General features: G+C 37.5%; 1 protein-coding gene across 1 annotated transcript; it reads left to right on the top strand.

The window, feature by feature from the left end:
• Nucleotides 1–1,617: 1,617 nt before the first annotated feature.
• gpx7 (glutathione peroxidase 7) lies at nucleotides 1,618–6,507 on the top strand. Its single transcript, XM_088927721.1, has 3 exons — nucleotides 1,618–1,817; nucleotides 4,818–5,079; nucleotides 5,885–6,507. Exons 1-3 carry the CDS (start codon nucleotides 1,686–1,688, stop codon nucleotides 6,046–6,048), a joined length of 558 nt encoding a protein of 185 aa, XP_088783847.1. The 5' UTR covers nucleotides 1,618–1,685; the 3' UTR covers nucleotides 6,049–6,507.
• Nucleotides 6,508–13,178: the final 6,671 nt, after the last annotated feature.

Raw genomic sequence — 13,178 nt, forward strand, 5'->3', positions numbered from 1 at the left:
CATAATTCAGGACCCTATGCAGACGGAAGTGGAGAAGGACAACAGGGAGGAGACGACGAGGATCAGGACGGGTTGACAGATGGGGGGGTGTGGCGACGGTGATCTAGTGCTCGGGGGCCAGATAAAGGCAAACGACTCCAAGGAGTCCAAGGGTGAAATCCGGGGCACAGTCCAAAGTCCAAAACCAGGTGATCCATCCAAGACGAGACAAAACATGGTTAAGATCCGGAACAGGGATAGGGAATAAAAACAGGATAAGGGGGCCAGGCACTCCGAGCCCCGGACCCAGCTGGTCAGGACACCGTGGTAAAGCCTATGCTGTCGGGTCTCTCCTGGACCCGCTGGTAGGCGGGCTTCTGGGCGTCCCTCTTCCAATGCTGAGCCAGGAATAGTGGGAGCGCCAAGCTTAAATAAGAAGACAGAACAGGGGCAGGTGCATGTAATCAACTATAATACAAGAGAGCCAGAGCACCCTTAAGAGGAGGGATTATAATAATGACACCCACACAGACTGCAGGGTGAGCACCTCCTACTGGCCTCACTAACACTACTTTCAGCAGCAATCTTAGCTTTCCCAGGAGGTCTCCCATCCAGGTACTGACCAGGCTCACTCCTGCTGAGCAACAGTGGGTTACCAGTAGTGAGTTGTAGGATGATCTGGCTGTTGGCTTAAAGGGTGGCCTAGAGTGACTTGAGGATTGCTAAAACAGTGTAGCGCACTTGTTAAAATACAGCGTCAACCAAAACAAGCCTTGTGTCTGTTTGCAGTCAGTCCACCTGCAAAGAGGAGGAAGGGGAGATTTTCAGTGAGCAATAATATAAGACTGCAGAATCTGGACACTGGCCAGGTGTGAATTGTGCAGTTTGAAAAAGTTCAAAGTGCAAAGTTTTCCTGAACTGCTTTTGTGAGTTTCACTCTACATAAATGATTTTTTCCCCTTGATCTCTTGAGCCACTGTAGCTGAATTATTCTAATTATTGTATTAATTATTCTATGAATTTTTCATCAACCTTAAAAAGCATATAAAACTGGTAATTTTTCAAATCTAGGAAACCGATATTCAGTATAGAACAATCATTTGGAAACCTAATAATGTTAGAATATTTAACAAAAGTACATTCAACATATTCGTGTAGGTGCTGTATCTGCATCAGCATGCGTAGGCTACAAAGGGACAAGTAAAGGCTCATTCCATGCTGAAGGGTAAGGAAAAGAAACGCAACTTTTAGGCTGCGGAGCCTTCTTCAGGTGAGAGGGACAGTAGCAAAGTACAGTAGGAGATAAATAAGACACAGGACAGAAGACAGAGTATGTAAGAATAGGCAGGGACCACTGAGGAAATGGGCATGTAACAGGTGAGAATGGGTGTCCCAACTCTAGGAGCGTTCCTATCCACGTGGGTTTGGACACCCATTCTCTCTTTGGACTGAATTCGGTTTTTGAGCTATTTTTCGATCTACGGTAACATTCCTGAAATTACTATTAACTTCTTACCTTTTTTTACACAAAAAACAAAATAAAGTCCATAAGGGGTTAACTGTAATTTACGTGCTTTACGGCAATGAGATGTGACGTCGAGAAAACCTCTGTCTGAAATCAGCGTTCTGGGATTGAACTCAGGATCTATCCAGAAAAAAAGTCTTACTTTTCGCTCACCAGAATTGTTATAGTTACATCTTTCACAATGCTTTTAGTCTTGTTTACACTGCTGTTAGTTGTTTCTAGCTTTTTAGAGGCAAAGCAGAAAGATTTTTATACTTTTAAAGTAGTGAATATCAGGGGAAAGTTAGTATCCTTGGAGAAATACAGAGGTTCGGTAAGTGCAATGCAAATGTAGATGCTCAGACGTGTGCGAGGAATAGTGACATGCATCCAACACGGTTATTAGTAGTTTGTTTTGCATGAATACAGTTAAATTCTAACATGCATGTTTTGAAAGATGTTGTATGCCATTTCTGTGCTTTGGTCTATTTTTATCGCTTAAAATAAAATACTAACCACAATCTGCCTGGAGTTCTGAGTGCCTGTTGTCTGTATACGTGGCAAGTAGTCTGTCTGCAAAACCCCAATTTTGACACGCTTACTCGACAGTTTGCATGGCAAATATAAAGTAGAGGGTTCAAGTTAGTATGGTGTGGTAATTCAAGGAACATACCCTTTACTAGATACCTAGTAATAAAATGTGCGATTTACTAGAATTACATTTTTAATTTATATCGTAACAGCGCTTGTGCTTTTATTACTAAAAGACCAGTTTTGTTATAAATCGTCGTCTTTTATACATTTGGTATAATCGGCCTTGTAGAATGTAGACCTTGATTTTTTTGTATTATTGCAGAGTTATGTGATCTTCATCAGTTAAATGCTTATTATTTCATTTTCTTGTGTTACTTTTGGATTATGTGTAATAAACTTTCACATATAGGCATGATGCTTCAGCTTAAATTAAGTACCTAATGCACACTTCTGTTATTCTAATAAAATCACTTAATAAGTGAATACCTTCATTTATAAACTATTAAGTAATTTGAGTAGTATATATAAAATCATAAGTGTCTAACCATATTAGGAGGTACATAAATGTTGTTAAGGGTAACAGCACTCCATGTAGCTTGTATACTATTCTGGCATTTAAATCTTTAATATTTTCAACATAAATAGAATGGAATACTTTTATCACCAGGGGGAGACATTGATTCACACTTGAATCATCGTAGTCCGTGTACTGAGATTTAATCCTCCAGAATGGAGCTCATTAATAACAACAGTAACTGTTGAGAAATATGAGATACACTAGTAAAGAAAATTACACCACACTAAAAATTAATAAAAAATGTAATGATTCTAATATAGTTCAGGTGGGTAGCTGCATTAGCATGCATAGGCTGCAAAGAAACAAGTAAAGATTTATTCCATTCTGAAAAGAGAAGAAAGAAAACAATGTTTCGGCTGTGGAGCCTTCTTCAGGTATGAGGGTGATTGTAATATATATGGCTTTGTGTAAAGAAAGTCTTATCTACCAGCTGCTGAAATTTACTTAATACAGAATTCAGCAGATCACTTGTGTTCGCTGATGGTTCTTACTTGCTTTTATACAACCAGGTGAGCTGAAGAAATGCAGATAAACTATTTTGCTTTAGGGAACAACAGAGGTGACCATAGCAGGAACAAAGACCCACATCTTGCAGTCACGAGATCAGTGATTTAATCATAACTTCATACATTCCCTAATACAAGTGTTTAGATGTGTAAAAAAGTGGATCTCCTGGAAAAACAACAGGGATAGTCCTGTAACTGGTGAATCACACCTCTGTGACAATTAAAGCAGAACCTTTTTTAAGGTAGACATCACATTTGAAGTGAATAGGTGACAATACCTTTTTCATGACCAGATATTTTAGTATAATTCTGCAGAACATAAGTGTTTAATACTGTAGATGGTTTAAAGTTTTATCACATGCATTTCCATATTAAAATACTTTCTTTAAAGTTGTACACGTATTTAGGTAATGGTGTCAATGCTTTTGTCATTGGCTGTGAGTGAAGAAAAAATACCTTTAGGCATCATCATCAATTTTCCAAAGGCACACAGGAATGTAAGGCAGAATGCCTGGATCACCTATCCCCACTCTACTGTACATTTAAAGGGTCATCTCCCATTAAGCCGGGACTAGCCACACTGACTTCTGTCTGCTGTAGACTAGTTCTGCCTTCGAGGTAGTATTAAAACATTAGAGACAGTAACCTCTAAATATATGGAGTACTTTCCAAAAGAATTCCGGCCCGGCCCCTTAAAGTTACAAAATTATGCATCTGCATTTTTTTTAAACTTGAGTTCTTTGTACAAAACCCGAATGCTTATACGGAAGCATTCAACAAAAGTCATTTGTCAACAAAAACTAAAGAAACAAAAAACAAGACTCAACTTTTGGTAAAAGCATCTTCAGTAGGAGTTAGAACTGCAAATGTTTCTGGGTAGGTACTAACTTTGCACACCAGCATGGTGCAATTTTTACCTGTTCTTTTGAAGCAGATTTTGTTCGATCAATACTTTGCTCTATTTATGTTATCAACATTCTCGAGATGCTTCCCAGTTCTACCTGAGGAGAAGCAGAACTATAACATACTGTTATCACCACCATGCTCAACTGTAGGGATGGTGTAGACTGAATGATGCAGCATGCAGGGTTTGTGTAGACCAAAAATGATCTATTTATCATGCTCAAAGAGATATTAGGGTCTTTGAAATGCTTTATTCCATTTTCCTGATCTGTGCCTAAACAGTATACAACTTTATCCCTGAGTTATTTTGATGGCATCTTGGCCTTCATGGTTGAATCTTTGCTTGAAATTGACAGCCTAACCAAGGGACCTTTTTTTTACACAGACAGAAGCCACTCAGCTAATAAGGTATTTTTATGTACCTAAATTAATTTAGGTTTGTCACAGAATTTTTTTTGAATACTTAATCACGATTGGATTTTCCATTTCTCTTTCATATTATCTTTTGTTTTTTCTTTGAATGTGTGGAGTGGGTTATATGTATAACAAAAATTGTTTATTCAAAGTGTCACGACTGCAAGTTGAAAGCAACAAGATGTGAAAACTGTCCAAGGGCATTTCTTGGCATTTTTTACCCTAACATAATAGAACAATTTTCACAACTGACACCCTTGGTAAAGGCAAAATGAGCCATAATTTCAAAAAAATATCACCATTGTGGAAAGAACAACAGCCTCCTGTTATGGTTCGTACCCCCCTCCCCCTCTCTCAGCTCTCAAACCAAAATGGCTGCCTTCTCTGTTTTTGTGTGCAGGTGTCCCTGGTGGTGAACGTGGCCAGTGAGTGTGGCTTCACAGACGAGCACTACAAGGAGCTGCAGGAGCTGCAGAGGAATTTCGGGCCCTACCACTTCAATGTACTGGCCTTCCCCTGCAACCAGTTTGGCCAGCAGGAGCCTGGCAGCGACAAGGAGATCGAGAGCTTTGCCCGCAGGGTCTACAGTGTCTCCTTCCCCATGTTCAGTAAGATTGCTGTGGTTGGGGCTGGGGCCAATAACATTTACAAGTACCTGGCGGGTGAGTGAAGGGAAAAGTACACCCTTTGGCACAGCCAACTTTTATGTGTGTGATCCGATGTTCTAAAACCAGGATCTTAGAGGCCATTTCTTTGTGCTAAGTTTTTTTTTTATCCTACTGAAAACATCTGAAAGAAAACCTTCAAGGAGCTTTGGTAAAATAATCTGCAACTGTGTAAAAGACATTACCTTATCATGTGAAGATATTTGCAGGAACGTCTTTGACAGATTCAAAAACACTAACCTCAGAGAGCCTGGTGGAAAATGAATAGACATGTACAGTCCCCACATTATTCACTTTTTATCCTGTTTTCCCAGAATTTTTGTTAGTTTTGCTTTTTCTTTATTGTTAAGTAAATTTATATCTCTCAGTTATCAATCTGGGATATAACAGACCATTACCACCAAGGGCCAAAATGCAAAAACATATCTGAATGAAGCCATTTAAAAACCACTCAGTTTTGTTATGTTTTAGAAATAAACCTTTTTTGTATATCTGAGTTAACTAATGAATATATTTATTTACATCTGTTCACTTGCTTTAAAACTTGTGTACAATTGGTAAGATCAATAGGCAAAAAATCAAGATTTTGCTTTTAGAATCTTTTATCCACTTTTATATTAAATTTCAACTTTCAGAAATGTTTATCTTTTTTGTATTAGTAAATAATTAATAAGTAGTTAATTAGTAAATAAATTAACCATTCATTAAAAGTAGTGTACGATTATATACTGCTTCAGTGTTGCCTGAACAATCTTATTTCTGTTTTATTCCTGCAAGTGACAATTCCTTTATTCTTTATCAGAGTCTTCAGGGAAGGAGCCTGACTGGAATTTCTGGAAGTACCTGGTGGACACCAATGGGAAAGTTGTGAACTCATGGGGGCCCAGTGTGTCCGTTAGAGAAATCAGGCCGTACATCTCTGACCTTGTGCGGCAGATCATCCTGAAGAAAAAAGATGAACTTTAGAAGTAATCTAAGATAACTGTCATTTAGCTAAACTCTACTAGAACAATGCCCTATCCCAGCACACAACAATGGTACAAACACACAAACTAAAACCTACACATTCACTGTTCTTTCTTGAACAGTATTCAGCCTCATACAGTACCATTCGAAACTGATCCAAGAGAACATTTCTTCTTTGAAGCACCTGGTGAAATGTGGTACTAGATTTTGAGATGGTACGCAGACATCCCACCCTTTTGATTGAATGATGCACGCAAATTATTTTTTCATTTTTTGCAATTCAAGACACTGGAGCTATATAATGGTGCTTTTGACGGTTTAGACTTATGTTCTCATTCTTCACAGTTTACTGGACTGAGAAAAGTTCAAACTGAGCATTTGTATGACACATGCACAGCTTCACATTTTGGTTTCTCTTGGTACGTATGTGTGGACCAATAAACCTTTTTTATATAAACTTAATAGCCTCCATTTTTTTTTAAATACATTGAACCTGCTGGAAGTCAACATCAGAGTACAGAAGTACAGAAAATGCTAATATCAGTCAATTAGAGAGAAATGACCCCAGAAGCATTTTCATAAAAGAAGCAGTGTTATAAATTAGGATTAAGTTGCATGTGTGATGTCAATATAGCCATGCAAGCATCCCACAATGTCTAAAATATTAAGGAAAGCCATTAGATGATGTCAATAGACACAATAGATGAAAAGTCTGCTTTAATGCCCCAAAATGAGCCTTTATTAGTCTTTGATGAAAATATCTAATGTCCAAAGATAAAACGTATCCTCCTTATCTGATTTATGTATTTAACATATCTGTGTGATCTAAATTAGTACATGACTCATTGCCAATTCACAACTATATGCAGCTATCGCTAACAAGGCGTAGGAGCTTGTCAACACCAGTGTTCAAGGCAGCATATTTCCAAGTACTGTTTTATATGAAGGTACTTCCTCAGTCTATTTGCTTTTTAATCCCCTTCAATTTGGTTTATTTTTATTTGGATAAACAAGCATGGCACACAACACCTAGTTCAAACATGCAGGAAAATTAAGATTATACGTTCATTGAAAGACTAATAAATACTCTACAATACGTAGTGCTTTGTGAATATTTTGCTAAAAAGGTTTATAAAACATTAAAAACAAAATTAGCTATGGGGATATATGTTTAAATTGCCATTTTAACCCTGTGCCTCTAGGGGTCAGTATAGGTACTGGGGTTCAAACCGGCCAGCCATTTAACCATTTTCAAAAAGCAACTTAATACAATAATATTGATAATTAAATAAAACAGGATCAGGGTGAGTTGGGGCATAATCCTGTAGAGAATAGGTACAAGGCAGGATAATGCACTCTGGATGGGATACTGGTCCATTGCAGGGCACAAACACATGAGGGACGATTTAGAAATGCCAGTTTCCAGGATGTCTTTGGACTGCAGGAGGAAATCGAAGTACTCGGAGCTCACCCATAAGGCCGCAGAGAAAACATGCAAATGCTACAAGAAGGCTGGAATTGACCCCACTGTGCATCCAATCTAATCAATAGACACCTAATTCCATTGAACCGTCTGACTAGAAAATACCGCCTTAATTATGAGGAATGATTTCAGCCGTGAACACAAAAGTTCTATGTATTCCACAGACGCTGTACTTTATGTGTGATTATCTCCTTGTCTGCTAGCTCAGAATCAAGTGTTAGTGGATTTTTTTAAACTGAAAATAGCTCTGAACCCACAACTGAAAGGTCTGTCCATTTGTTTTTTTTCTCTCAGCACTGTCATTATCGGTTATATTATTCTCCTGCGCCTCGCCTTGATGTTCATTAAAAATCAGAGGATGCAATATGCAAAAGAAATGAATTTCTTTTAAGGAATTTAGTTGAAATGCCAAGAGGAGCTATTTTCCAGTTTAACATATTTGACTGTTGTGATCAATTTAATTAAGTTTGAGTTAGTGTTTCTACCCAAAGAAACATTATAATGGTCAATACCTGAAAGCAGACCAGATTACCCAACCGACAATGTTGAAGAGCAACAGCGATTTATTGTGTGCATGCATTTTATTCAAATACAAGTGACATGGGCATATTGTAACCTTGTTTATTTTGACATCATGTTCATAATTCCATACATCTAATCTTGGTCCTGGTGGGTTGGAGTGCTTACAGGTTTTAAGTACACCTGAATCAGCTCATTGTTGCCTCAATTGGACCAGTTTACTGTCATGAAGCGTTTATCGGGACCCTATGCAGATGGCAGAATCCGGAAGGGAGTGCAACAAACATGGGGGAGAGAAGTCTAGGAACGGGGCTGGTAGATGAACAGGGGGGCGTGTCGACGGTGCGCTGGTGCTCGGGGGAGGGGGCGTGGTCCAGGCGAAAGTCCAAAGGGAGTCTGTAGGGATATCCAGGGTGAGCAAAAGTCCAGAGCAGTCCTTGACAAAAGCTAAAAACCGGAGCGGGATCCGGTGAAGGGTCCGGGAAATTAAAAGGGGTAACGGGGCCAGGCGCCCCAGACCCAGATGGTCAGGACGCCGTCAGGTCACTCCTGGACTCACTGGTAGGTGGGCCTCTGGGCTTCCATCTTTCAAAGCTGAGCCCAGAATGGTAGGAGCGTCTAGCTTTTATAGGGAAGGGCTGGAACAGGAGGCAGGTGCAAAAAATGAACAGAAACAAGAAAGAGCCGGAGCGCCCTTAAGAGGACGGACTTACGATCGTGACATTTACCTGCTTCTCCCAGGCCTTCAGGTGCTGGTGCTTGAAAGAGATCTAGAAAACATGCAGTCACACCGGCCCCCCAGGACCAGGACTGGGGTCCCCTGATCTAAACACGGGTTGTATAAAATCTATCAAGTAGTTGCATTTTTTAATTTAATGAATTACTGTATTGTGTACAGGAATCGGTGCTAGTAAAAGGGAAAAAAATGATCTGCTAGCAACAGCTTGTTGCTTTTTTTGCTGACCAATTTTCAAAATTGTTTTAAGAAGGAAATGACTGTGTTTAACAAGCAAGAAAAAAAAACAATGAGAGGAGATCATTTTGCCCATCTAGCCTGGTCTCAGTAGATTAGTTGGTAGTTAATTAATCTAAGAATCAATTAGTATAATGCACACATATTAGTACAGTGAACTTTAGGACACGGGTATGTGGGCAATTACATAAGATTTCTTTTTTCTTGAAAATTTACTGTGGCAAGTCAATAATTTGTTTGGGAAGCCATTACTCTAATTCATTATAACAATGACAACTGAGAGGATGCCATTCAGTCTACTTTGTCGGGTTAGCAAGTTAGTGGTAAATTAATCCAAGGATCTCATTCCTTAATTTTTTTAAAGAGTCCAGGGTATCACCTTCAACATATACATTCCACACTTCTACAACCCTTTGAGTAAAGAAGTGCTTCCTGTTCCTAGCTTTAAATGCACTTTCAACTCCTTTCCACATAAGTCCTCTGGTTTGTGTTGCACTGTTCATTTTGAAGACGTCCACTGTGTTTATGTCATCTGCGCCGTTTAGGATTTTGAATAATTGCGAGAAGTCCCCCTAAAAATATTCTCAGCTCAAGACTTAAAAGATTTAGTTCCTACAGCTTATTAGTGTATCACATGAGCTTACAACTGATAATATGTCTGTATGTAACAGCATTGTGTTTCTATAAATTGGTAAACAAAATTGCAATAAGTAAAATAATTATTCATAACCCCAGCTTGTAAGTGATTTCTCCACAATATACCAATGCTGTTGGTATATTTAGAGGCATGTGAATTCTTTGTTCTCTGGCAAAGAGTAATAATTTAGGCATACTTGATTAAACAAATATTTATTATCAATGGCAATATACAACTTACTATATTTACATTATGTACAGAGAAGGTATTTCAGAGACCTAACATTCTAATCATCCAGGAAACCCCAGACTGGTACTAAGTATTGAACTCTTAAACAATACCTACAGAGGCCAAAATAAGAGCCTTCTTAATAAATGCAATACAATACATGCAATGCAATACATCTCTTTCTCTGCAAACCCAGATGCCACAAAATAAATATATATCCCTATTTTAAAAATGCACCCGTAGAGAGAAAGACCATCTTTAACCAACGTATATTTTACTCAAGAAACCCAAGTTCCCTAAAAACACAGAATATAGTAGCATGCTCTCTCTAGCAAGGTTCAAATACTTAGCTTCAGTCAGGATTTGCTTAGATGATCATGAAGTAGGGGCTCTCGCCTGGCATAAGCTTCAAATTCCACCTCCTCTTGACTCCACTCTTGTGGTCTGATCTCCTTTCTCCTCTTTTGCTCTCTTCTTGTCCTTTTTTCTCCTTAATTTGATCTTATATGGTGTGTTTCTGGACTGCTCATTCCCAATCATTTACCCACAACTTAATTAACTAGGTAAACTTTCCAATTGTTTTTGTTCAGGGGATCTCCTACAGTACACCTCAGCAAACATCCTCTCTGCCTTAAAGCTGGTAATATTTACACTGCCAGGTGTTACAAATGTTAACTCTTAGAAACACTTCCTAGTCACCTACAGCTGTAACATAATATAACATTAGTCCAAATTCTAGGATTTTTACCGTAACTATGTCATCTTGTCATCTTATTGCTACATCACATTTGAATATTTTGTACTGTATCCCAGCAATTATTGCAACATATACTCTGTGAAGACGTTTACAGAAGTATTCACTCTCCTGCAGCAATTTCACATTTTGTTGCCACCTGAGTTTCACAAGGCAATCAAATCAGACTCTGCACATACTGCTCTATATTGATAAATTGCAACATTGTAGAGCAGAATATAGAATATAATTAGGATTGATGTAGAATACAGTTAGGGCTATAATTAGGATTATAATTAGGACATAATTCACTTAATTAGGATTAAGAGAAAATAATAATTGGTATACTTTTTTAGGAGCTCTCAGGAAGAATGCCCTCACAGATGCAGAAGCCCAGGCAATAAAAAGTAAAATTCAGATATTCAAAACATGTTCCTACACATTGGAAAGGCATTAGGCTGATTATTAAGACTTTAATAAAAATAAGCAAATAAAGCTTATTTTTCTCACAGTTTTAAAGATCATGCAATTAAATGGTTTGCTAAGGGTGGTTAATTCATCATCAGATTTTAATACTGAGAAGGAATCAATTGCTTAATAATACTTCTGAGCCTAGATAACAAATCCATGTAAGCAGTAATTTCCATTTATACTCAAATACAGCACCTCCCATAACACTTTGCGACTTGACAATTTCCACCTTTTTAAATACCTTAATAGCCTGATGAGTTATAGCAGCAAAGTCAGAGTGGAAGCAGACGTTTTAGCTCAAGAAAACCTTTTCTAAGTATGATATAACAGTACCTCAAGGGCTAAACAAATCACAAGTCTTAAATGAATGTGTACATATATAATGAATGCCTACAAGTAATATTCCAGGCTAAAGTGGTTAATGATGTCTGTTGGATGATCCACAAAAAATTAATAATTCTCCCTAAAGTATATAACATTTTTAATACAGTTTTTTTTCTTCATTTTTCATGATGCTGAATCTGTCCCAGGTGCCTTGGCACCTCATTGACATGAGGAACTGATGTTTCTAATGAACAGCATACAAACAGCATGTTTGACTGATTCATCCTCCTGTTTTGAGAGGGTCAGGTGACCTTTGCAGCTGATTGCTTTAGTGCGTGATAAGTCATTTTAAAGATGTAGTCTTTGTAGGATTGACCACATTTTCACCAAACCGTGTAACCAGGGCTCACAAACTCAATTCTTACAGGCCTTGTGTTGTCTGATTTTTGTTTAGTCTGAGACATTAAAGTTGATGCCTGGTCAACTATGGTGAACTCTGAGCTCAGCATTGTTGGCCTAATTATTTATCTGTGTAATTGGAATTCTTCTAACAGGCCTTGAAGCATTTTCTAAAAGTAACTGTACCTTTAAAAAGTGAATCATTTCTGAATAATCACTTATGGAAAGTCTTAAGATATTTCTTAATTTACAGTATGTCTAACTAAAAAAATAATTTATTTTTCTTTCTTTGAGTATTAAGTATGATTAAAGCTGAAACAAAATCCTGAAGACACTATTAGACCTGAATACGTGACCCTTTCTATAAACCCAACCATTTTGACAGGAATGAAGCAATCTTGTATAGCCATTTCCTACACAGTCCTACAGGTGCCAACTTTTGAGAGTAGAGATGGCCAAGCAAAAGATGTTTGAATTTAATATTCTCCTGTCAAGATTTAAATGTTCTGGTGGGTTAGGAAATGTCTAAAATGTTGCCTAGAATATCAGACTAGGACATAATGAAAAGTAATCATTAATTAGATATATCACATGTACAGAATTGCTTTTTGAATATAATCCAATAAGCATAGTTTTGTGTAGACAAAGGCACGACACATAAAAGTTGATGATACAAACTGAAATAGTTTATTTTCAACACATAGAAACATTTGGTGTTTACTATTACGTGGGAGGGCTGGCAAGTAATATTCTAACTCCTATTATTGTACACTTCACAAACGTAACATTCAAACATAACACATACTGTAGGTTCATTCCAATTGTTTCATACAAAAAAGTAAATAGACACTCAAAATACAACATGTGAAAATATAACTTGTACTATATCACTGAACTCTGGAACTGAATATTGAGACAACAAATTTTGAATGTTTATAAAAATAAGGAGTTCTTTCAATAGATATTTGCTCCAGTACAAAATTTGTTCCATTTATTAAACATGATACTTTCAAGTGGAAAAGAAGAGATTATTCTTCTTCTTTGGAATATAGAGCAAAATGCTTTGAAAATCCACCTGTAAATGCCATATATCTCCCTTTGGTGATTATTGGCTATCTGAGTGATTTCTCTTTGTGTGACTTCAGCAATCAATTCTGTAAATCCCCTCCAAGTGACATTTACTGTATCACGGGAATATTAACCAGATCTCTCCAGAGCTCCTAAGGTAAGCTCCTCATTTTCTTCTTTCTTTCATTACTAATACTATTACAGTTTTGGTAATATTGTTTTTATTTTTTGTAATTGGTGTACAGTATGATGTTTTAGTATTGTAACAATTTTCCCTTTGCTTTTCAATATTTCT

This window comes from Atractosteus spatula, chromosome 11, assembly GCF_055471065.1.
Source record: "Atractosteus spatula isolate fAtrSpa1 chromosome 11, fAtrSpa1.hap1, whole genome shotgun sequence".
NCBI lineage: Eukaryota > Metazoa > Chordata > Actinopteri > Semionotiformes > Lepisosteidae > Atractosteus > Atractosteus spatula.